Source organism: Syngnathoides biaculeatus, chromosome 10 (genome assembly GCF_019802595.1).
Source record: "Syngnathoides biaculeatus isolate LvHL_M chromosome 10, ASM1980259v1, whole genome shotgun sequence".
NCBI lineage: Eukaryota > Metazoa > Chordata > Actinopteri > Syngnathiformes > Syngnathidae > Syngnathoides > Syngnathoides biaculeatus.
In genome coordinates, this window is record NC_084649.1 from 27,982,330 (window position 1) to 28,004,976 (window position 22,647).

Genomic DNA, 22,647 nt, shown 5'->3' on the forward strand with positions numbered 1-22,647 from the left:
TATCAAGGGGGGGGGGGGGGGAAATTTCACAAATTTGTCAAGCTTTTATTTGTATATTTTGCCTTAAAAAAAAAAAAAATAATCACGAGCAGCAGCAGATCATTCAACGGAGCGGGCAACGCTCATCACGGTCACCGCGGTAACGGGGTTGGGGCCTTCACCGAGGTCAGAAGGGTTGCTTGGTGATGAACCTGGAGAAGACCGCGAACGCCGCCCCGGGTTTGTCCGTCGGCACCATGTGACCCGAACCCTGCGGGGGCGGAGGTCAGTCGGGCCGCCGCAAGAAACGTCGTCGCCGCGGTGATGAGCTGCGTTTACCTTGACCGTGAGGAAGGCCAAGTTGTCAAACTCCTTGACGAAGCCGCCGACCTGCCGTCCGTCCTCGTTCTCGTACACCCACGGACGCCGACTCACCTGCACCTGCGGGCGCGGGTGCGAGAGTCAGCGGGGGCCGCCGAACGATTCTCTTTCCTCTCTCACTGGCTGGGTGTCGTCGGTCACGTGTTCAATTGAATCTCGATTCAATTCACGCATTTGCCTCTCGGGTCTGAGGTCGTGCGTTCAATTTTCTCCTCGTGCCTGTGTGGCTTTTCTCCGGGTAAGCCGCTTTCCTCTCCCACATCCCAAAAACGTACGTACTTGGATGATCGGAGGTGCGAATGTTTCTACGTGGGCCGCAACTGTCTGGCGACCAGTTGACCCTTGTGAGGATAAGTGCCATGGACCACAATGGATGGATTGTATTCGCTCAGTGGCAGTCCCCCAATTGCTATTGAAATTTTGGTCACTGCGGGGGCAGCCGGTTGTCGGTCCATCACGAGTTCATCGCAGAGCCGACATCTTTGCGCGTTTTGAAAATTCATCCCCCCCCCCCCCCGCCATTTTTCCGCTTACCTGCTGGTTCAAGGACTCCACGAACCACTCGTCACCCATGAAGTTACAAGCCATGTCCACGTCACCGTTGTACACCAGCACGCGGTACTTCTACACACACACACAGCTTGTAGGGTGAAAGGTCAACAGGAAGCGGAATGTGGCGCGCAGCAACGAAGCGGTCAGACCAGGGCGGCCAGAAGTTTGAGGTACTGCTTCCTGACGTCCAGATAGAGGCGCCTGTAGTTGAGGTGCACCTCGGAACTGACAAAGAGAAAAACGAACTTCGTTGCAAAGCGTCAACGAGCCCCGCCGACGTCGTCCGATTGCGAAACCCTTCCGCCGGGGGGGGGGGTGTCCCTAACGTTCACGACACTCTTTGAATAAAAGGAGCTTGTGAACAAGACTATTATTTAGATACAAGTGAAATAGTCTTTAAAAAAAAGTTTAAGATCTTTCTGATTCTAAACATTTTACTTCTGCGTATTTATCGTAGAAAACAGAATTAAACGAAAACATTTGAAATGGATGTCATTTTGTTTGCCTTCCCTCCCTCTGAAATCTCAACTGTGGGGGGGGGGCAACCTTTCCCCACCCCCGCTTTCTTTGTTTCTTCTCAACTATCCGATTATGCCGCGATCGTTTCGGCGTACCTGCAGATGGTCCAGTCGGGCGCCCGGTCGTCGACGTGCAGGGCGCCTCGCACGTGCGGGTCGTTCAGGAAGCGGGCGGCGGCCGTGGAGTTGGTGCAGGGCGGCTCCAGACGCACGGGGGTCTCGCGGGACGCCAGGCCTCGGAGTTTCTGCAACGGACGGACGGCACGACGGTGAGGGGGTCGGGGGGGCGCACCGTGCGCCGGCGTCGCACCTGCTGCCACATCTTGGTCTCCTCGTGATGGATGAAGAAGTTGCCCATGTCTCGCACCACCAGCTGGCCTCGCTCCACGCTGCAAACACGTAAAACACGAGCCGGACGTGCCGAGCGACTTTTCGGCCCCCCCGCAAGACGCGACTCGCGCAGGTCACGTGACAAAAGGCACTTCAGCCCACAAGCGTCAACGGCGTCGTCGGCCGACGCCCGCACGTCAACAAACGGACTCGTAAGCGCACATTGGCGCAATCTCACCTGAAGCCACGGGGGGCGCCGCCCGGGCACGGCGCGTACAGGTTGTAAATGTTGAGTCCCGAGCCGTAGACCGCGTCCTGAACCTCGCCGAGCTGGGGGGGGACGGCGCGTTAGAGGAGTCGCGCGACCTTTGACCTCGAGCGGAGAGACACTCACGGCGGCCGAGCAGCCCACGTCGGGGTTTCGGTGGAAGTCGCAGCGGCCGTCGCGGCAGCACGACTTCTGCAGGCGGCTCCACAGCCGACTCCCCAGGAGGCCGTGGTAGTACGCGAAGTACACCAAAGAGTTGTCGTTCAGCTCGTAGCTCGACATCCCGTTGCCCACCGCCAGGCCCTGCCCGCCGACGCCACGGCAATTAGGGTCGCCTCCGTTTGGCTCAACCGCAACGCAGCACAAAAGGTTGAGCATTTCTCCAAAAAAAAAAAAAAAAAAAATCCAAGCGCCTCGCGGTTGGGGCCACCGCTGACAACGATTTTTTTCAGTTAGCGGCTGATATCGAAGGCCAAGGCTAGGAAAGACGCAAACGTTAACATTAGCTTAAGCCTCGCGAGCGCAACTTCATTAGCCCCAGACAAAAGACGAGCGACGCGACGTTCCCGAGCATGCCAGTTGCGTGTCTCAGTAAAATATTTGGTTTTTGCACATTTACAGCTAGATTATTGACTTCAGGTGTATTCAAATATAAACGCGGCACTCGTGGCCGGACGTTAACGACTGTTGTTGTAAGACGGCAGCGGCTCGCTTTTACGTTGAGTCGGCGAACAGCAAAAAATGAAAAAAGAAAAAAAAAAAAAAAAAAATCAGTGACTGGTCAACGAGGCCTAATATTGACACGATGAATACTTTTGGCAAGAACCAAAGTAGTACAAACGGACGGCGCCACCTGCAGGTTGAGGGCGTCGTCCTCCATCACCCGCTCGGCCAGCGTGGGCACGTAAATCCCGCCGTAGCTTTCGCCCATCAAGAAAAGCGGGTTGGCGCTCAGCTCCGGAAACAGCCGGAAGAACTCCTTCAGGGCCAAGTAGTTGAGCACGGACACCTGACGCGCGCACCGACAATGAATCGAGACGCCGGAGGGAGCAGAAAGCAGCTCGCCGCCTCCCCGCTGACCTCAGAGTCGTTGGTGGCGTAGGCGCCGTCGTCGGAGTAGGAGAAGCCCACCCCCGCTGGGGACTCCAAGTACAGCATGTTGGCGACCTGAAGCGCAAAAAGACGCCGCACGTCAACGGGTTGGGCCGACCGGTAGTACACGACCATCCCTTATCTACTGCTTTTCCGTGTCGGGTCGCGGGGAAAGCAAAGGACGTGCGGGGACCTTGTTCCAGGAGTTGGGGTTCTCTCTGAGCGAGACGCCGTCGTCCTCCACCTGCACAACAACGAGAGGCCGGCGGCCATTTTAAACAGGAAGTCAAACATTTTCAAATGGGCCAATTTCTGCATCCTTTTGACAAACAACAACAACAAAAAACAAACAAGACAAATACCACATTGACAAACATTTGCACTTTACTGAAACAAAAACACAAAAAAGGACAAGAACGTCAAATATTCTGCCGTTGCAAGCAAACAAAAAACCACTTCACTTCATTCACATTACACAAAGACGACGCGGGGGGGCCGCCGCCTACCAGGAAGGGTCCGTGCTCCGTCAACAATCCATCCAGCGAACTGCAACCGGGCCCGCCGTTGAGCCACAAAACCACCGGGTCGGACACCGGAGAACTCTGAGACTCCGCAAACCTGCCGTGAGGAAGGAAGGGCGTTAGCGTGCGCCCACGGGAAGCGGCGGTCGGGGCGGGGGCGCTCACCAGTAGTGCAGATGCTTCCCGTCCGCCACGTTCAAGTAGCCCGAGTAGTGCCTGAAAGCGGGCTGCTTGGGGAGCCCGGGAAGGCAGACCACTTCGTGCTCGGCCGGCGCCGCGGTCGCGGTGCTCGCCAACAGGAAGTACAACAGCGCCGCCGCTGCCATCTGAGCGGAAGCGACATCACTCGCTAAGGATTGCGCCCAGACGCTCACTCGGTTAGAACTTCAGCGGCTGCGCCGATATTGACGTTTATCCGCGCCAGTCAGTCAGCCATTTTGTGGCGCTGCTGAAAAGGTGCAGCGATCCAGAAACTTGAAAAGTAGCCTACAGTAATCCTTTTGGAAGTAGGTTAGCTTAGCTGCACATTTCTAAGACGGTTAGCTTTCTGGGCTAAATGACCCCCCCCCCCCCACGACGACGTCCTCGCGAGCATATCGAAGGCCGCTGGGAGAAGAAGTCAGAGTTCTAAAAAGTTAAGAGGATAGGATTCAAAGCTGTAGTGCGAAAGAGATATGACCCCCCCCCCCACCCCCCGAAAAAAAAAATAAGAATCAGAAAAGGGGTATACATAAATGCCCAAATGGATCAGAAATCAGCACATTGGGAAAAAAAAAAAATTCAGTCTCTGTGCTCTTAACGCCCCCTGGCGGCGGTTCCAGTTTTGTTCTAGTCCACTCTTTAAACTATTAAAAGGCCGCAAGGGTTGATCACATCACATCACATCACATCCAATCATACCAGACAGCAAAGACATTTAAAAACTGGCAAACTGTTTTCCCTGTAATATGGACTACATTTCAAAGCAAGCCCAAGCGTGCGCACACACACACTCAACTTTTGCAAAATCGGCGCTAATTCATAACACAAGTCACCATTTCAATTGCAATCTGGCGTCCTTACTTCACACTAAACTCTTGACTGCGGTGCGCAAACGTCGAAGGAATTCTTTGCAAAAAGGTTTTCACGCTCCTATGACGTCGTTTCCCCATTTGAGTCCACTTGAGTCGGTAGAAGGCTCAGCGTCAGGGAGGCAAACATTTCGGCTCATTTTGAAAATTGTGGCTCAGAAGTTTGGTGCCATTTTGGCTCGTGCGCGCGTCTCTTTTTGTTCGTCTTGGGCGAAAAAGCAAAGGGCGCCTCTGCTGCTTTGCACATCACGTGACGTCTCCAAAGTCAGCACAACAAGCAAACGCGAGCGGCGGCCGAAAAGCCCAACAAGCAACAGAAGAAGAACCGAACACACCGAATTGTGGCCGCTCTTACCTCGCCAGCCCGCTCGCCGGTGTCGACGTTGACGTTGACGTCGACGTCTTCTGTTTTCTGGGTCTTTTTCTGCCCCCGGAAGCTGAAGCAAAGCAGGCGGCAAAGTCATGTGATCGAACCACGGCTCAGCTGATTGGCTGTTGCAAGGTCGCGTGATCGAGCAAGCGCTCAACTTTCCTCCAATCACATTTTGTATTTTGTTTTTCTGTTTCGATTTTACAAATCTATTTTTTTTTCCATTTCATATTATTTAGATTGATTTGAGCACATTTGTTTGGTTTTTATTTTACATTTTAATTTTCTTGCATTGGGTTTCAATGACTTTGATTCCACGTCAGTATTCGTTTACTGCTACATTTTTTTTCATCATATTCAAATTTGTGTAGTCAATTCTATGTATTTCATTGAGTTTATGTGACGTTTTATATCTCAGACAGTAGATCGAAGGAAATGACTTGTTCCCCAAAAAAGAAAAATCTCACGCAAAGGACATAAAAGTGTGTGTGTGTGTGTGGGGGGGGGGGGACGACTACACAACGTTTGAGGACTTCTGTCACAAATAATATTAAGTTGACAAGCATACAATGACAAATGACATTAGCACCTGCTTCGAACGTATTAAATGGACTTGGAATTAATTGCTGTCCCAAGCACGTCTGCCTGCCTCACACTTGTGCCAAAAAAAATGGTTCAAATCCCGCCTGGTGCCTGAGCGGCTTTTCTCTGGGTGCTCCAGTTTCCTCCCACAAGCCAAAAACTCGCCCGCCGGCTGACTTGAAGTCTGGAAATTGCCCGTCGGGTGCGATTGGTCGTTTCCGGCTGGCGACCAGTTGAGGGTGTACCCGCCCAGAGTGAGCTAGGATTGGCCCCGGCACGCCCGTGTGAGGATAAGCGTTTCCGGTGTCCTTTCTGTTCATTGACGCATCCAAACTTTTGGTTTGTTCACAAAGATGTTTTCCGTTTCAATTGACAAGACGACAGCGGGCGGTTTCGATTGGACATCTTTATTGAACTGGTTACCATAGCAACCACTAGCCCAGCATAAGGAAACAGACAGTTATTAAAAAAAAAAAAAAGGTAAAAAACATTTATACAGTGTGTCTTTTAAGGACGAGGGGGCGGTCTCAGGCCAGGAGGGGGCGGTCCTGAAACAACAAAGCACATGACAATTCTTTTTGATACTACATTAAAACGTATAGACTTCAATTTCCCCCCCGAAACTTTGCCTTTGTTTTATTTAGGGGTTGTCACTGCAGAAAACTTAATTGCATATTAACCGATCAATTCAAATGGTTTCAGCGCAACTCATGACTTCTTATTTCAAACTGCAGCGATTGAATGGCAAAGACAGGCGGTGGGTGTCCCACAAGGGTCACTTCTTGGACCCCTTCTGTTTAGGCTGTATATGCTAATTTTGAGTCAAATGATTATTATCACGTGCACAATAGAAATAAAAACTGGGCCCGTCTTTATAACGGCTCATCAATGAAGCTAACTCCGATCGAGAAGCGGGTTTTCCTCCACTTTCTGCTTCGTATCAAGGCCTGATTTGTGGACATATAATCACTTTATGTTTTGTTAAGTAAGAGCCACTTTTGAGATTTGGGGACTTTTTGGGTTCTGAATGTGGAAATTCACTCAGGGTGAGATTATTTTATACAGGGCTGCGAGAAATTACATGATTTGAATTGTGACTTTTATCAAAAAGCTGTAATATAGTTTCTCCAAAAACCGAGAATCCAAAATTGGGGTGTTCCCAATCTGTTAGCCCAAGTATATGAAGTATAATTTGACTTGATTACAGCTTTCATTTCACACAAAAAAGGTCATTCTGTAAACATTTGTGCATAGCTGAGTGCTGAAGTCGAAGGCTGAAGAATAAATTGTCCATTTTTAAATTCTCATTTTTTTTTTTGAATGGGTCTTCGCCCTTCTGGATTTAATATAGTTATTTTTAATCAAAAAGTAGTAGCCCCCGTTCTACAGTACGTACGATCGGTGCCAACGCGGCAGCGAAAGTGCACAAGACGTTTCTTTGTTCGTTTAGCGACAACGTCAAAAGCGCCTCCTCTCACCTCTCATGCCGGGGGGAGGCGGCCTCATGCCCGGGGGGGGCATGCCCATCGGAGCTCCTCTGCCCGGGGGCATGCCCATCGGTGGGCCCATAGGGGGGCGCATGCCAGGAGGGGGGCCCATCATACCTGCAGAGCGCGCGCAGGACGCAGTTTGTCAAGTTAAGCCTCGACACAAAACCGAGCAAAAGCAAAAAAATTGCACACTTTTCATTCATAAAAAGCATCAGAACGAACGGCGCGATTATCGGTGCGCATGACGCATTGGCTCCCATCTGCAGTGAAGTGAAGAAATGTTTTCGGGTGATGTGGGTCCATCCTTGGCCTCAGGCGAACCCTCCGCAAGGTTCCGGACCGTGTCGACGGGAACGCATTGGGAAGTCACACCGCAAGGCCTCAAGAAGGCTCGCAAAAGTGTTCTCAAGGTGAGGTCGGGACTCCGTGCGGGCCAATCCAGCTCATCCGCATCAAAGCCTGTCGTCCGTGTCTTTCGGAACCTCTCTTTGTGGACCGGCGTGTCGGAAGAGGAAGATGGCCCCTCCCTCTTCAGACGGGTCTGAGCATCAGTGAGAGAGTTTGACGCGGACGAGCTTGAACCTGAACCCGAACAGCACTCGCTGAGTTCTGACCGGGCCGACCCTAACCCACGCCAAGCATTTGTTACCGCCCTCCAGAGAAAGACTGACCAATTTATATCCTGTGATTTTATTTCCAAAAGTGACAGCTGCGGGTCAGGACCGCACAGGACGCCGCAGCAGTTCCGTTTCGGGCGCCAGCCGACGGTGGCCGAGCTCATTTTGGAAAACGATTTCGGTTCACCAAAACATTCACGTGATGCGTTGTGAAAAAGGAGGCCGTATGACCTCCCGTAAACAGAAAGTGCGAAAGCGGGGGGGGAATGGCCATCAAATTCCATCCACACACTCCTAAACCTTCCCACACGACCTGAAGCTGTCGTAGCTGCAGATCGCGGACCCGTGTCATACCACACCTGATGCGGAAATCACTTCCAAATTAATGGTAGCGAATCCAATTATCAAAGGAATCACTTGAAGAGCTTGCTGAACTTAAAATTGGCAGCATTTCCGCCTCTCAACAGCGAAATCTCTCTCTTGTCCGCCACGGACGGCAAACTCTTTCCAAACGTGAGCGACTTTGTCAGCGTGTGAGCATCTGGCCGGGAGTTGCGGCCTACGGCAGGCCCTCGGGAGTCTTCTCATTTGATATTTGTGAAATTTGCTCATTAAAAAAAAAAAAAAGGAAAAAAAAAAGCTCAAGAACCGCTTACCAGGAGGCGGGGCTCCACGGCCCATCGGAGGCGGGGCACCACGTCCGGGCGGATACTGCGTGGGCGCCCCCGCGATGCTAGCCCCCGCGGCGGCGGCGGCCACGTTGCCGCGGCCCTGCGGCGTCATCACCTGCGGGACGAGGACAAAACCGCCGCATCAGTAAGCTAGCCGGCGCACGTCTCGGCGTCGGCGCGGTTACCTGCTGCGAAGGACCGCCCACTCCCCTCACGGGCCCCGCCAGCCCGGCCGGCGCTTGGGGGACGGGGGCGCCCGCCGGGACGCCGCGACCCGCCGCCCGACCCACGCCGGGACCTCCGGCCACGCCCGCCAGAGGGACGCGAGCGATGCCCGTCTGATGGAGAAGAGAAAAAAAAAAAAAAAAAAAAACACTCAAGCTAAATTCAACTTTCAAGACACAGCCCAAAAAAAAAAAAAAAAAAAAAAAAAAAAACCAAACAAACAAAAAAAAGGAAACAGCCGCCTGCACACGTGCAGCATCGGAGGAGATGCAAGACGGCCAAAGCTGCAGCTTTTCACGTTGTTTATGCAATAACGGTAAAGATGCGGCCAGCCAAATTTCTTTCGGGGGGGGGCACAATGAACTTTTTACAACAGCGAACGACAACAAAGCCGACCAACCGATCGGGATAAAACGCCCTCGATCGGCCGACTGCGATCGCAACGGTCAAACGGTCGTAAAGTCTCGTCCAGATGACCAAAACGTCTTTATCGCGAGGCACCGGAAATCTCATTTCTGCTGCCAATGCGAGAAGTCCCTCCCCGGACCCGAGCCCGCTTACGTCCTTGGGCGGCGGGCCCTCCACAGTCATGGAGACCAGGTTCTCCCCCCTCAACAGGACCAAGCCGAGGACTCGCTTCTCCTCCCGCTCGGGCTGCTTGGTGTTCTTGGGCCTGCGGGTCGGGGGAGGGGGGCACGGTTAACGGCCAGCCAACTGGCGGGGGCCGCCACGGACTTACTTGATCTTGCGGAACTCGTCGCAGTCGCATAGGATGAGGTTCATGTGCTTGTCGAAGGCCTTGAAGGTGCCGATGAAGACGCGGCCGTCCTGCAGGATGCACCTCATGCGGAAGTCGATGTGCTGCAGCATCTTGCTGCTCTTGCCCACCGTCTAAAACGCACAAAACGTCCAAAGGAATCAACTCCGCACGAGAGAGCTTTGACAAAGTGCGTCTCAAATATTGGACACAAAGCGCCACCTAACAAATGACCAGTCCAACGTTTTCTGGTATTCGGGATGGAATATCGGCGTGTCGCCTTTTCTCACCTCTACAATACTTATTTATTGAATCTTTCAGCGGTGCCTTCCTTCTGTAAGTTGTTACCTTAAGATCGTGATTATCAAACGCTGCATTTGGCAAGCTTGGCAATGGTAGGAAATATGAGGAGGAGGAGAGTTGGGAAAGTTGATTGGCAACATGTCGAGCCATCTTGACTTTCCATCAAGAGGGTGGCCTGAAATTGTTGCATTTTCACGGCTTTTAAAAAGGTAGTTTCCAGAGCAAAATGGGAATCATTGGAATCATCCTGAGTCTCCGCTCATCAATCGTCACGAATATATATATGAACATTAGACAATGCATTGTTGTCGAATTCGAGAACACGGGATCCCCACTTTGGCTTTGAGGCCGATGCACTGTCTTCTAAGAGATTTAATGTTGGAATCACATTTAGATAAGGTCCACGCAGTCCGCCGAATTCCAACCACGACGAGGCCAGAAAACGCGGCTTGTTCAAAAACAGCAAGCGGCCCATTTTCGAGGCTTGATTGGCCTTCAGGTCGGGTCGATATTCAGCGACCGAAAGTTCCTCAATTTGGACAAAATCGAGTCAATGCCACCCGGGTTGAGGCGCCCAACTGAGCGACTTTCGCGTCCGAACTTACTCACCATGTTTGCGGTTCTGATGTCTCCGATTGACGCCGGATTGACTGGTCAAAACCCCGAAAAATTGAGCCGCGGAGTTGCCGCCTGGCCCGTCTTGATCAAACACTCGCCGGATATGACGTCGCCGGACATGAGCGCCGCCTCCCGACGCGTCCCCTCTCAAAAAAGACAACCACTAATTGGTTCCGAGTAGCGAATCGAGCCGACGAAGTCCGCTTGCCCGCGGACCTTGATTGAAATGCTACAACACGATTATTCAGCTTTCATTTATGCACGCCATCAAACCCTCAAAAATGATAATTTAGGGAGGCGAAAGGGCTCGGTGACGTCAGCGTTTGCGCTCCACGCGTAACCCGATTGGTCCCGCACACGAGAAGCAAATGTGGCGATTATCACGTAACAAACTCCACGTTGGCCTTCAATGTCAATTACATATTTTGCTTGCTTTGAGTTGGGCATCCAAACTATTCCAAAAATGCGCAAATACGGATAATTGTATGAACTTTATCAAGCCTATTACGGTACATGACGTCATGAAGTGTCCCGCTTGATTTTGGGATCTGTGGAGACCAGGCCGAAATTACTGTCAGATGATTAAAATAAGTGTGCTGTCAATATGAATTCCCACGAACCCGAAGCCATCCTCAACCGTGTCAAGCTCCAACAATTTCAAACTTTTGCGTTTTTATTTCGTCAGTCAAAATGCGACACGTGTTTGGGGCGGTCGCCGCGACGCAAGAGCCAATCACGTTTCAGTGGGGCGTGTCCCGCCTACAACCTGCGGGGAAACGGGTTGCGTGACCAAAGAAAAATAAATATTTTGCGCCCCCCCCCCCTAAAATATTGTATTGTTATTACTGCAGCCATGCATAACATTGTATACTTATTAACATCAAAGAAAACAAAAATAGGACGTTAGTTAGTTCACTTACAACAAAGGATAACTTTACTCACGAGAGCAATTTGCCTGAAATGAAAAAGAACCCCCTGTTTAAACTGTAAACATTTTTGACCGACTCATTTCACCATTTGATAGTGAAAAATAAAACAAAATAAAGTCAACAAATAATAACAACTTCAAATTCAGTTCAGCAATATTAATTCGGGAGCACAAAACAAAAATGAATAAATCAGTGCATATTTTTTCTTTTCTTTTTTATTAAAATGAATCGTCGTATTTCCTCTTCTTAACTTTCTTTTGCTTCGTTCTCTTCGTCACTCTCTGCCTTTCTTTTCATGTCATGTCGTCTTTTATGGGTTCGTTTACTGTACATTGGCCTGCTCCGTGCAATAAAACAAATACTCGCCGCGCACACTCTGACAACGAGAGCGCCACTGCCATCTTCTGTAGTGGATGTGCAATTACACTTTATTCGACAACGGCAAAAAAAAAAAAAAAAAAGTTCCCCGGGGGCCACACGGGGGGGGGGGGGGGGGGATCACCGATTTAGCCAAAACCCATAACGACGCCATGCATGATAAAAAAAACAATCTCTCGCTCGGAGCCCGCGAGACGGACGGAAAGTTTTCGAAGGAAGGAAGGAAGGAAGGAGACGCTTCTAAACCGGAAATGGGACGTTTTTGAAGGAAAACAAAGCAAATGCAAGTCTTGACCTGACAAAAAAAGAGCCGAAAAACAACATCATCTTGCAAGAATAAACTTGTTTTTTTTTTCTAGTGAGTTAAAAAAAAACAGAACCATTGCAATCGTGCTAGAATAAATGTAATTTATTTTTAATGATAAATAACAAATAACTAAATAAATGAAAAACATAATATACAAAATACATTCAGATATAACTAAAGAATGAAAATAATACAAAACATCAACAATTAATATAAATATAATTAAACTCAAATGGAGAAAAAGAATGCATCGTACCCATTTTGTAGTCGTTGTCGCTGAAAGATGACGTCACCGGCCGAGGACCCTCGTTTGGCGAGTGTTGTGGATTGATTGGTGGATTCCGTTTGCTTCCCCCTTCCGCTTGCGGGCTGTTGCCAGGGTAACTCGGGATCCCGTGCGCGCCGCCGCAGTGACTAGGCGCACGCGCGCGCCGCCGCGCCGGCCGAGCGATCGTCGAGATGACGGGCGTGCGAGCGATGACGTCACAACCCCGCAGAGCTTGAGTGACAGTTGTCAACAGGTCGTCCGTGCACGCGCATCAGGTGAGCGAGCGAGCCGCCGCGTGGTCACGTGTCGCGCCCTCCGCGCAGCTGTCGTCGTCGTCAGCGCTGCGGTGATTTCTCACTTGTGCTGTTACGTCACACGCACGCACGCATTGCGCACTGTTCACTTAATTAGGGACACCTGTTCACCCTGGCCTGATGATGACGTCACGGCCCCAGATGGCATCCGAACCCCCCCCCCCCAAAAAAAGCGAGGTGACAGCTGGCCGGGCGTGCGGCCATCTTCACTTTGACGGCACTCGCCGAAGTGGCACCGAGAGCCCCTAAATCAAAATCATCAAGAGTGATTTTTCATCGTCCAAATGGGTTGGACGAAAAATGGGCGAATGAGCGAGCGGCTCTGAAGTGGTCCGCCAAGACAAACGAAGCATTTGACGATGGCCGGCGCCGCGTTTGTTGCATCTTTTACGATCGGCGATCTTCATCTTGTCAAATCGGACGCCGTCGGGGAGGCGTGACAGCGATCCCCGTGAGCCGCCGCCCGTTGCCGTGGCAATGATGACTACAGATCGCGAACGTAAGGCCTCGGGGGCGACCGGTCGGTGGCGGATCACGGCACACCGCAATGAGTTTGATCCCGGCCGAGAAAATATTAAGGGCCTGATCCCGGAAATCGGGCTAACGTCGGGATTAAAAAATCCACGCGGGGGAAACTCGTCGCTGTCGTCTCGTTCTTCGGGTCACGACCGACGGATGGCGACGTGAGGGGAGGGAGGTCCGGGACGGAGATGGCCCGTTACATGGAGAATCCTTCATCGGCAGGGCCAAACCACCAATGAAGATTTTGCGCCCGTGCGGTGCGCCGAACATCATCGGATCCCTTTTGGGGAGAAAAGTGAGCGAGTCCCATTTACAGCTCGCGAGATCCGTCGGGCCTCCGTCGGGCCTCCGTCACCACGTGCGCGTTTCGACGTGACCCGAGGTAGACGGGTGAGGATGTTGATACATCGCCGTGACGACCGATGTTTGGCAGAGGGCCGCGCGGGAAGCGAGGTCACGCGCGGACCGGTCCGGACGGCCGACCGGACCATCCCGCCGGGCGGGAGATGGAGGGCGAGGTGAGCCAGACCGTCGGCGCCGACGCGACGCGCCGTCACCGTGCGGTTGTGCCGGCGTGCGCAGGTGCAGACGTGGGCCGAGTCGCTGGTGGTGACGCTGGACGAGCTGGAGTGCAAGATCTGCTACAACCGCTACGACGCTCACGGTCGCAAACCCAAACTCCTGGCGTGCCTGCACCGAGTGTGCGCCAAGTGTCTCGAGAGGATGCTGGACGTGGGTGAGCCATTCGCCGTTTTACCGGCCGGCCCGGATCGAGTTTCCACTTTTTATGACGGAGAGATGTCATCGTTTTTGCCCACCGCAAGGTGGCCACCTGCTGAGTTTGAGTGATTGATCTCGTTTCCGTATCGCGAATGGAAACGGATCAACGGCGCACATGCTGCACTCGGAACGTGTCGTAAGGCCCCAACCGCTTCATCGGGTGCTTTGGCTTTCATATTAACGTCTTGCAACCCGAGACAAAGATAACATTCAAATTGATGTCGTTTGTTGCGATCGGCGTCAACGTTGTTTTGTTCATCGCGCGCCTGCCGAACGGGTTCTCGGGATTTTTTCGGTGCCAAAGACCGAATCCGGGAGAGTCCGGCGTGAGACTCGTGCCGTTGTGCCGACAGGCGAGTCGTCGCCGTCCGCCGTCAGCTGCCCGTTCTGCCGTCACGAGACTCGCGTCCCCGACGAAGAGGTGACCCGCCCGCCCGCCCGCTGGCCCTCTTGCGCAACAGCAACGAACGCCGCTTTTCTTGCTTTGTACCGGGCGGTCGTAGGTGTGGCTGATGGAGGACGACCGCCACATCCTGGCCGCGCTGTCCTGTCAAGACCGAGCTCGGCGAGGAGGAGGCCGGCACGGAGAAGTTCTGCTCAGTCCCGACTCGCTGACAGGTGACGTGAACAAATTCACCTCGCATCGCAGGTCTGATTTTGCCTTTGACGGCCGACTGGGCAAATTCCTTTCCCTTCTCTTCTTCTGCGGCGTTGGCGTTGGCCTTCAGGTTCAGAGCGGGCGCGGCGTCCTTCCGAGCGCCTGGTGATCACCATCGTGGAGCTGCCGGCCCAGTCGCCGTCTTCGGACTCTCCCGGTACGCTCAACGCGCTCACGATGTACCGGCGTCCCGGCCGGGACTCGCCGACCCGCAAGCGGGGCTCCTGGACGTCCCGCCGATTCCCCCGCTGCCTGCTGGGGGCGCTGTGTCTGGTCAGTCCGCCTCCGCGCGTGCGTGCGTCCGTCCTTTCTACCGAAAGGGGATGGCGGTCAAACGTGGGGGCAGAAGGCGAAGATAAGATAGATGGCGACGGGGATGGACTTTGAGGAAGACGACAGAGTAGTGTAGTTGAGTTGCGACCCGGACTGGTCGCCGGCCAATCGCAGAGCTTGCGCCCATTCCACTTTCATGCTGGTGGCTAGCGATATTAGCAGCCTAATAGCCAAATGCTAGCTACTTTAGCTTGTGACGTAGTCCAGAGTCACAGACCAGGACTGCAGTGATGGCCAATAACCAAGCGCAAATACTCGCTTCGTGTACTTGAGTAGTTGTGCGAGTGCTGAATGTGTGTGTGTGGCTTTCAGGTGTACTTCAGCTCCCTCCCGCTGGGCATCTACCTGCTGATGATGGGCCACATGTGGCCGGGCGTGGTTCTGGTCAGCCTGGTCCCGTCCACGCTGCTGCTGCTGGTGGTCTACGGTTTCTGCCAGTGTCTGTGCCACGAACTCCTGGAGGCGCTCGCCGCTCGGTGCCGGGACGACGGCGCCGTGGCCATCGCGTCCGCCGCCGACGAGTAGGAAGCCAGCGCGCCGACACTTTGCCTCGCCTGGCAAAGGCGTTGAACGTAGCCGTCAAGTGGAAGCGTCGCACGTTCTGCGCCGCTGCTGAATCCTCAAGTTCCCTAAAGTCTGAGCTGGGGGGGGGCTGCGAGGCAAACGGTCGCCCTCTCTCGCTCTCTGTGGGTTGTTGTTCTTCGTCAGACGCGGTGGTTTCCATCGGTAACCGTTACGAAGCCCCGCAAATCTTCCAAATTGTGGCGTGCGCTCAAAATACAAATGGATAATATGAAGATGATTCCCGGGAAGTTGAGTCCGAAAACGGAGAGCAAAAAAAAAAACTGTACAAGGGGCCAAAAACGTGTTCACGGGAACAATTTTGAAGATCACGCCCGTAGTTTGTGCGCTTGTTGTACTTTTTTTTTTTTTCATGCGGTGTCCGGGCTCCGCTTTTGGGACCGCAGGAAGTAGAGCGGCGGCGTTTTTTTGTTTTTTGGGTGGGGGTGTTGTGAGCCAGCCAACTGTCCCGCGTCACCTCCACAAATACGTGGCCGCTAGCGAGTGCTAGCTTAGCTTTCAAACAAAAATCCAGCGGGGCCCGCCCGCTACTCCAAATCGTCTCCAATTTGCCTCCGGACGTTGGAGCCGCTCCAGTACGGCAGCGAACAAACCGCTCGGATCAAATCTACTTTTATGCCATGCGTTCATTATTATTTTAAAGCAGCTGACTAATCGCGAATGAGAACTTCATTCTGCCGCATATCAGGCCTCCAAAGCAGTACAAAGAGTTGTGATGCAATCTTATCGAGTGGCGCGGGCGTCCCCAGGAATACGACGTCCTAGCACTTTTGAGGCCACGGGTTCAAATCCGCCTCGGCCTGCGTGGCTTCCCTCCCACGTTCCCAAAACAGGTGTGCTAGCTTGATGGAAGACTCCAAATTGCCCATTGCTACAAACGGGTGTGTTCTTCTCCATGCGGCGACCAGTTCAGGGCGTACGCTACCCACCTTCTGCCCAAAAATGGCTGGGGTGGGGAGTTGGGTATATATATATATATATATATATATATATATGGAGAGAGAGAAAGAGAGAGAGAGAGAGAGAGAGAGAGAGAGAGAAGGGGAACAAGCAAAGGGCTTCAAATAACAGGAAAGGTTCAAGAAATCGTAGATGACCCCCCCCCCAATAATTTCTATAACAGTAAAAAACAAAAGATTAATCAGCTTTCCCCCCCCCCCCCAAAAAAAAAAAAAAGCAAATATGGGCTCCAATAAATTCACAAATGATTGATGCCCATAACGTATTTGCAATGGAAAATAGCAACAGTACTTGAAAATGCTCAAAACGGTCCGGACCAAAAATGGACGAGCGGCAGACGGGGTGCAATAACCCAAACGCTGACAAGGGGGAGCGGAGCCGTTCCCTCCCCCAAAATCGTTGCATGCCAACACTGATCACAGTTTTTTTTCTCCCACTTTAGCGCAGAGGACTAAGCTAGCGGTTTGCCGTGCATTTTGCACCTGATGCTCATATCTGTCTGGCGGCTAAGCTAACAAGTGAACTTTCACCTCCTTTCTGTGCAATACGAAGACAAATGACAGCGAATAAAAATGCAGGTCAAATCCACTTGTGTTCAGTCTCGTCCCGGGGTGCGCAAACCTTCCTCTGAGGGCCCCCGACAGAAAACTGCAAGGACCGCTTAGCAATCTTAGCCCACGCAATTGCTAATGCACACGTACAGGAATGCAAGCAAAAAGCAATGTTTAGCTTGATTTTCTACAACTACAGTACTTTAGTCAAAGTTGTCATCGCAGTGAATCCTGGGTAGCCGACTACGTTAGCAGGTACTAGCTGACAGGTTTCATCCATGGCGGGGGTTTGAGGAACTTAGCCCGTGTGATAAATGACATGATATATGACACTAGTTATTTTGGGAAAAACTGCTACATTAGCAGCGATGAGGAGACGTGACGGGATTTTGCAGCCGAATCTCGTTTCCGACCCGCGAGGCGAAACATTTGCAGTCTTTCGTAAGCCAAATTTCTTTGATGGGCACAAACGCAGAGCAAAAAATATTTTCCCAACTGCCGTGATACTTTTTGGTGGGTCGAAAAGCAATTTAGTGACATTTAGTAGAAGCCAGAGAAGAAGTCACACCTGACACCCACGCTTGTCACACGGCTCGCCCATTGTCGTCACGGCGACGGCAAGTCCCCAGACCACGACCGGAGGGACTGGGAGGTGGTTCCGGAAAGGAAGGATCTCCGCGGCGGTGCCGCAACGTCGATAAGGTACGACTCGATTCGGTCGTTGAACGGCTTCCGCTTAATCTCCAAAAGTTTTGCCATCGCCGTTGACGCGCGGACGTCAAACGGGGCTCCGACAAAACCAGTTCAGCGATTCTGCCTTTGGGGGGGGGGGCGCCATTTTCCTTCCACGCCACCGAATCGGGCTTAAGTGCGGATTGGTTGGCCCGCAGGGGTCGAAGGTCACCATGAACGACGGGCGTGACGACCGCGCTCGGGAGGAGAGGGCTCGGCTCGGTTCTGGTTTCCAGACGCTGCTGGGGGCCACTTCCAGTTTTCGGCAGGCGGCAGCGGCGCTGGGGAGCTCCGCAGACTGCGACTTCCTCCGTCGCGAGCTGGAGCGGACCGGGACGTTCGCCAGCGACGTCGCCGGCGGTACGCTGAGCGGGCGAATCGCATTTCAGTTTTTTGGCGTCACTCGAACCGCCGGCGCTAAACAAGACTGACGGGCGCTCCAAAAAACCAAAAAGGTCTGTCGGGCTGTCTGACGAGTCTCCTGTCTGACGGAGACCCGAAGGAGGAGCGGCGAGAGGCGGAGCGCGTCTGGGTCCACTTCCTGTCGGCCGCGGAGAGCTTCCTGTCTGACCTGCGCAAGGCGGCCGACCTGATGGGTCGCTTCCCGCTGGGCCCGCCGAAGGACCGCCGCTCGTTGGTCAATACAGGTGGGTCGACGGGCGCCGCCGCGCGACCGCCTCAACTGTGGCCGCCGTCCTTTAGGGTGCACGGAGGACGTCGCGGACGGGGAGGTCGGCGCGTCCCGCTCGGCGGCCGCCGCCGACGAGGGGGCGGGACTTCGACGACACCTGGACGGCCTGGAGGACGTGCTGAGCGACATGCAGATCAGGGTGAACGCGGGCGCGCGCCAACGCTCGCCGACGCCCGCTAACGTCAGCCTTCTGTGGTAGGTGCCGGTGGCGTTCTGGTCGGTGGAGTCCACGCAGCCGCCGTGGGCCGAAGTCCAGAGCCAAGAGAGCGCCGGCGACCCGGAGGAGTCTTCGACGACCGCCCGCTGCTCGGCTTTCGGCTGCGTCCGCTTTTGACCGCCCCGGCGCCGGCTCGCTTTTCGGCCTTCGTGTCCCGTTACTTTTGCCTTTCCTGCACTGAACGGGGAAGAAATTGAAGGCCAACCAAAAAAAAAAAAAAAAACCCCTGAAAGTACACACGCGACAAATTAAAATCTTTAATGACTCAACAAAAGGCAAACCAACATCAAAATACTGTACAGGCACAAAAAAAAAAAAAAACAAATACAAGTTCAATAAAAAAGGAAAAGAAAAAGTGGAGCACTTTCATTTCTGGAACGTTGAATGCAGATGAGCTCTGTAAGCTGGAAAAAAGGGAAAAGAAAAGTTACAACTTCCGTCAGCACTTTTTCCATAACGGCTTATGATGGCATTTGAACTTTAATTACTCGAGACGACAAAACGGAGAAAATGATTGCCGTCAACGCAACACAAACAAACAGCGGACGTCGGCTATTGACAGAAATTCTTGAAAAGTGAACGACAGACAAGCGTCTTTTCAGTTTGGTGGGGGCATAATCTGTGGGAAAGGGCGAGACTTTCTCCTCCTCCTGACCTTTCACCCGTCAAAAAGTGATTTTGGGGACATTTCCTTGAAACCCACGATTCAATTTCTATTTCACGGCAAAGGTCCAAACGCGGCCCCGACCCGACGCGCTCACCTTCCTGGTTGGCCCAAAGCGCCGCGGCCGTCGCGTTGAGCGGACTCTCGTTGTTGGGTTCTGGAAGGCAAAGCAGAGCGGAGGCGGGCGAGGTCAGAGGGCGCGGGGGCTTAAGGTTAGCCTAACCCTTACCCGCCAGCAGGCTCTGGATGGACAGCAGGACGGCGCGCACGTCCAACAGCGCCGACCACTTGTCCTTGAGGATGTCCAAGCAGATGAAGCCGTTGTCGTCCACGTTGGGGTGGAAACACGGCGACAGGAAGCGCACGCGCGGCGCCCGGTACGGGTAACCCGCCGGGAACTCCAGCGACAGCTTGTAGCACAGACCCTCGTAGACCTGAAGGCCGACAGAGTCAGCAGTCAGCCGTCAGCCGGGGACGGCGACTGCCGCCGCCGAGCACTTACCGTGTCCCGGGCGCCGGAGATGGTCCCGATCCACTTGAAGAGGTTGTCGGACTCGGGGAAGGCCGAGATGCCCTTGTCGCCCGCCATCTGCGGAGGAAAACGGCCTCAACGCGGGCGATCTTCAGGGCAAAGTGACAAATCGGGACACGGGCGGGACCGACGATCTGCGGCTCCCCCGCCGCAATTTGATTTGAATGAAATTCATTTTAGTGAAGAAAGGTTTTGCCCCAAATTGTATTTCTTGCATTAACTTAGCTTTCCATTATCCTAAAATTTAAACAAAGTCAAGTTATGAATTTCACAAATGCATTAAAAAAAAAACCTTAGCATCATCAAAATGTTTCTTTTCAAAACATTAGGCACGCATCTTGCCGCCGAACTATTGAGAAGAATTCGAATGTGGCGGCGATACGCCGCCCCCGTGCGGCCCGGAGGGCGAAGTGCAAGAAGGCCGACGGGAAGCAGGAAGCGGGAAGGAGGACGAAGGAAGCGGGCTCACCATCAGCGCCATCAGCTCCTGCTGAAGCCTGCAAAACAACCACAAGAACATTTTGCTCAAGTCCTCACGTTCCCGCTTTCATCGTGCGGCCACTCGCGCTTCAGTCGTCGTTGTCGACCGACACCGGCCGCGCTCCTTTCAGAATCGTCTGCGCCACTCGCGCAATCGTCACTCTACCGACGATCGGTCGTCATCATCATCATCATTTGGGCAAACTGTCAGTCGCCGCACGGATGTCCCAAATACAAATTTTCCACACACTTGGCAAATAATGAGGATCGCGGGCAAGTTCTCACCGTTTGGTGACGGATCCTTTGGCGGAGCTGGCGTCACCCTCGCCGCCCTTCGCGGCGGCGGCCGTGGCGGCGGCGGGGTCCAGGTTCTGAGAGGCCATCGGCGTCGCTTGGAGCTGAACAAAAATCGAAGGGAAACTTTCAAAGAAAAAATTGATTCCCAAATTTTGTTGCAGATTATTTAGTCAATTACTCGATTGAGTCCATTTAGAAAAAAAAAAAAACAAATAAAATGCACAAACAAATTGATTAGCAGTTGGGCTGCACACAAGCCAGACCAAAAAAAAAAAAAAAAAAAAAAAAAAGTGGCGGCCCTCGGGTGGAAACCTCACAAGTCCAAATGGGCTGCGATGGGCTCATTTGCCCAAAAACGGTTCTGTTTGGTTGAAATAAAAGGAAGGTGGCCAACGGGACCGGTTCAAGTTCAGGAGGGGGCGGAGCAAGCGCGCCAATCGTCTCTTATTGGCAGATTTTCAACACGCCGCCGACGGAAGAACGCTCACCGGATGCGAGGGTTGTCCAAAATGCAGCCAGGGGGCCATTCACAGCCCACCTTCCATTTTGTGGCAGGGTCCTGCATTTGCTGAAGAAAAGTGGACTGTGCCTGTATCACTATTTATATTTTTAAACAAAGGCGGGGGCAGCGTGAAAATGAGTCTCAAAATGCGTGGGGGGGGGGGGGCCTCACAATCGCATCTGCAAGTCGACAACCCCAACTTTTTGAAACGCTTCAATGATATCGCCGGGCTTTTGAAAAACAAAAGATACATCCAAAATAGACGTCCGCGCCCTCCCGTCGAATCGCACACGTGACAAAAACAAAGTTTGAGCGAGAACATCTGGACAACAAGCAAAGACAAACTACACACGAGAAATTTGTGACAACATTTGTCCTGCCGACGTCTTATGTATTTGAAATAACTACAATTTGATCAAATGAAGACGACCGAGGCGGCGCTGACGTCATAGGATTTTTCGGTACGTAGCCACAATCAAAACGTGCACGTGACGTAAGCAATTTTACAAACGAGAAAGACGGAATGACCGAAACAGCAGCACCAATTTCAAAAGATTAAAAAAAAATAAAAAAAAATAAAAAAAAAGAGAGAAGAAGTGGGACGGGGTGACGACACGTCAATATTCGCACAAGACGCGCCTGAGCTGCGACGACGACGACGACGACGACGACGGCGGCGGCGGCGGCGGTTTCAATTTCACCAAGTTGAAAAGCGTCTTTGGTCGACCCCGTCCACGACTCGATTCTTTCCAGCCAAGCGTCAATCGTCAAACGTTTCTGCTCAAAATTTCATCACTGCAGTGAAGCCGCAACCCTCGAAAAGTTGCAAATGTGCCAACACGTGGGCGTTGACCGCCCCCCGCCCCCCGCCGCCATTTGGGCGACCTCCTCGGTGTGCTCACCTCGGCGTGCGCGCTGAAGTCCGGTCGAGAAGACGAAAGTTGGAAGGCCGAAAACTTTCGAACCTTTCCAAGTTTAAACGGACGCCGGACGGCAACCGGCGCGTTCGACCAATCGGCGGCCGACGTTCGAATACAAAAAAACCCTCGCGGCGGCCAATGGGGGAGCCTGCGAGAAAGGGCGGCCGTCGCCATTGGACGCGACAGACATCCGGAAGCTCCTCCCCTCAATTATGTCAGTTCTCTTTTTTTTTTTTGTGTCCTTTTGCGTAACTTTATTTAAACGGAAATACTGTATGTGCGCAAACACAAATATGTAAGAGGTGCGCTGGGTCAAAACTCGATAAGAAGAGAAAGAAAAGCCATTTTGCTGTTTCTCCAATCAACGTGAACAAATCGCTCAACGCTTGACTGAGCTCGTGTACCGGAAACGGGCCTCCACCCTATTCATTTATTTTGGTATTATTATTGAACATGATACATCCCAAAAATGTGTGTCTCGGATCAGATGAACAAAATAATAGAAAACGAAAAGGATCTGCGGCTTTCTATTTATAATAGTTTATACCACCCAATCGCCCAAGTAAAATTCATGTTCTCTTCGTCGTAGTCTTCAAAAATGGTTATGGGACGTTAAAAAAAAAAAAAAAAAAAAACTCTTGGCAATTAGAACTATCCCGAAGACTTCTTCTTCTTTTCCTTTCGGC

The 22,647-nt window shown here is 52.5% G+C and overlaps 5 protein-coding genes across 9 annotated transcripts; 2 read left to right on the forward strand and 3 right to left on the reverse strand.

Moving 5' to 3' along the window:
* Positions 1-24: 24 nt before the first annotated feature.
* On the reverse strand, positions 25-5,195 carry ctsa (cathepsin A). 4 transcript variants are annotated; one of them, XM_061832908.1, is made up of 14 exons: positions 5,067-5,195; positions 3,807-3,967; positions 3,627-3,738; positions 3,314-3,364; positions 3,109-3,195; positions 2,882-3,007; positions 2,155-2,331; positions 1,999-2,090; positions 1,741-1,858; positions 1,527-1,675; positions 1,062-1,137; positions 895-984; positions 319-420; positions 25-250 (listed from the first exon to the last, which is right to left on the reverse strand). In XM_061832908.1, the coding sequence occupies exons 2-14, from the start codon at positions 3,965-3,967 to the stop codon at positions 167-169; spliced, it is 1,425 nt and encodes a 474-aa protein (XP_061688892.1). In that variant the 5' UTR covers positions 5,067-5,195; the 3' UTR covers positions 25-166. The 4 variants fall into 4 exon arrangements, with proteins under 4 accessions (XP_061688892.1, XP_061688893.1, XP_061688890.1 ...); XM_061832909.1 differs by having other exon boundaries at positions 1,741-1,819; positions 2,882-3,037; XM_061832906.1 differs by having other exon boundaries at positions 2,882-3,037.
* Positions 5,196-6,168: 973 nt separating this feature from the next.
* Positions 6,169-10,987, reverse strand: snrpb (small nuclear ribonucleoprotein polypeptides B and B1). Its single transcript, XM_061833711.1, has 7 exons — positions 10,336-10,987; positions 9,406-9,557; positions 9,228-9,339; positions 8,627-8,779; positions 8,427-8,556; positions 7,142-7,267; positions 6,169-6,211 (listed from the first exon to the last, which is right to left on the reverse strand). Exons 1-7 carry the CDS (start codon positions 10,336-10,338, stop codon positions 6,171-6,173), a joined length of 717 nt encoding a protein of 238 aa, XP_061689695.1. The 5' UTR covers positions 10,339-10,987; the 3' UTR covers positions 6,169-6,170.
* Positions 10,988-12,155: 1,168 nt separating this feature from the next.
* Positions 12,156-17,470, forward strand: LOC133507640 (E3 ubiquitin-protein ligase RNF182). Its single transcript, XM_061832911.1, has 7 exons — positions 12,156-12,501; positions 13,496-13,580; positions 13,645-13,798; positions 14,196-14,263; positions 14,346-14,460; positions 14,571-14,773; positions 15,146-17,470. The coding sequence occupies exons 2-7, from the start codon at positions 13,569-13,571 to the stop codon at positions 15,356-15,358; spliced, it is 765 nt and encodes a 254-aa protein (XP_061688895.1). The 5' UTR covers positions 12,156-12,501; positions 13,496-13,568; the 3' UTR covers positions 15,359-17,470.
* Positions 17,470-18,783, forward strand: zgc:109913 (regulator of G-protein signaling 9-binding protein; the record flags this gene model as incomplete). Its single annotated transcript, XM_061832915.1, has 5 exons — positions 17,470-17,628; positions 17,817-18,018; positions 18,114-18,305; positions 18,361-18,488; positions 18,549-18,783. Coding segments are annotated over 5 exons (816 nt in total), but the record flags the coding sequence as incomplete, so codon positions are not given.
* Positions 18,784-18,809: 26 nt separating this feature from the next.
* Positions 18,810-22,098, reverse strand: ube2c (ubiquitin-conjugating enzyme E2C). Of its 2 annotated transcripts, none has more exons than XM_061832913.1 (7): positions 21,944-22,098; positions 20,528-20,640; positions 20,232-20,259; positions 19,733-19,819; positions 19,460-19,664; positions 19,328-19,387; positions 18,810-18,970 (listed from the first exon to the last, which is right to left on the reverse strand). In XM_061832913.1, the coding sequence occupies exons 2-7, from the start codon at positions 20,623-20,625 to the stop codon at positions 18,933-18,935; spliced, it is 516 nt and encodes a 171-aa protein (XP_061688897.1). In that variant the 5' UTR covers positions 20,626-20,640; positions 21,944-22,098; the 3' UTR covers positions 18,810-18,932. The 2 variants fall into 2 exon arrangements, with proteins under 2 accessions (XP_061688897.1, XP_061688898.1); XM_061832914.1 differs by lacking the exon at positions 21,944-22,098 and adding an exon at positions 21,743-21,898.
* Positions 22,099-22,647: the final 549 nt, after the last annotated feature.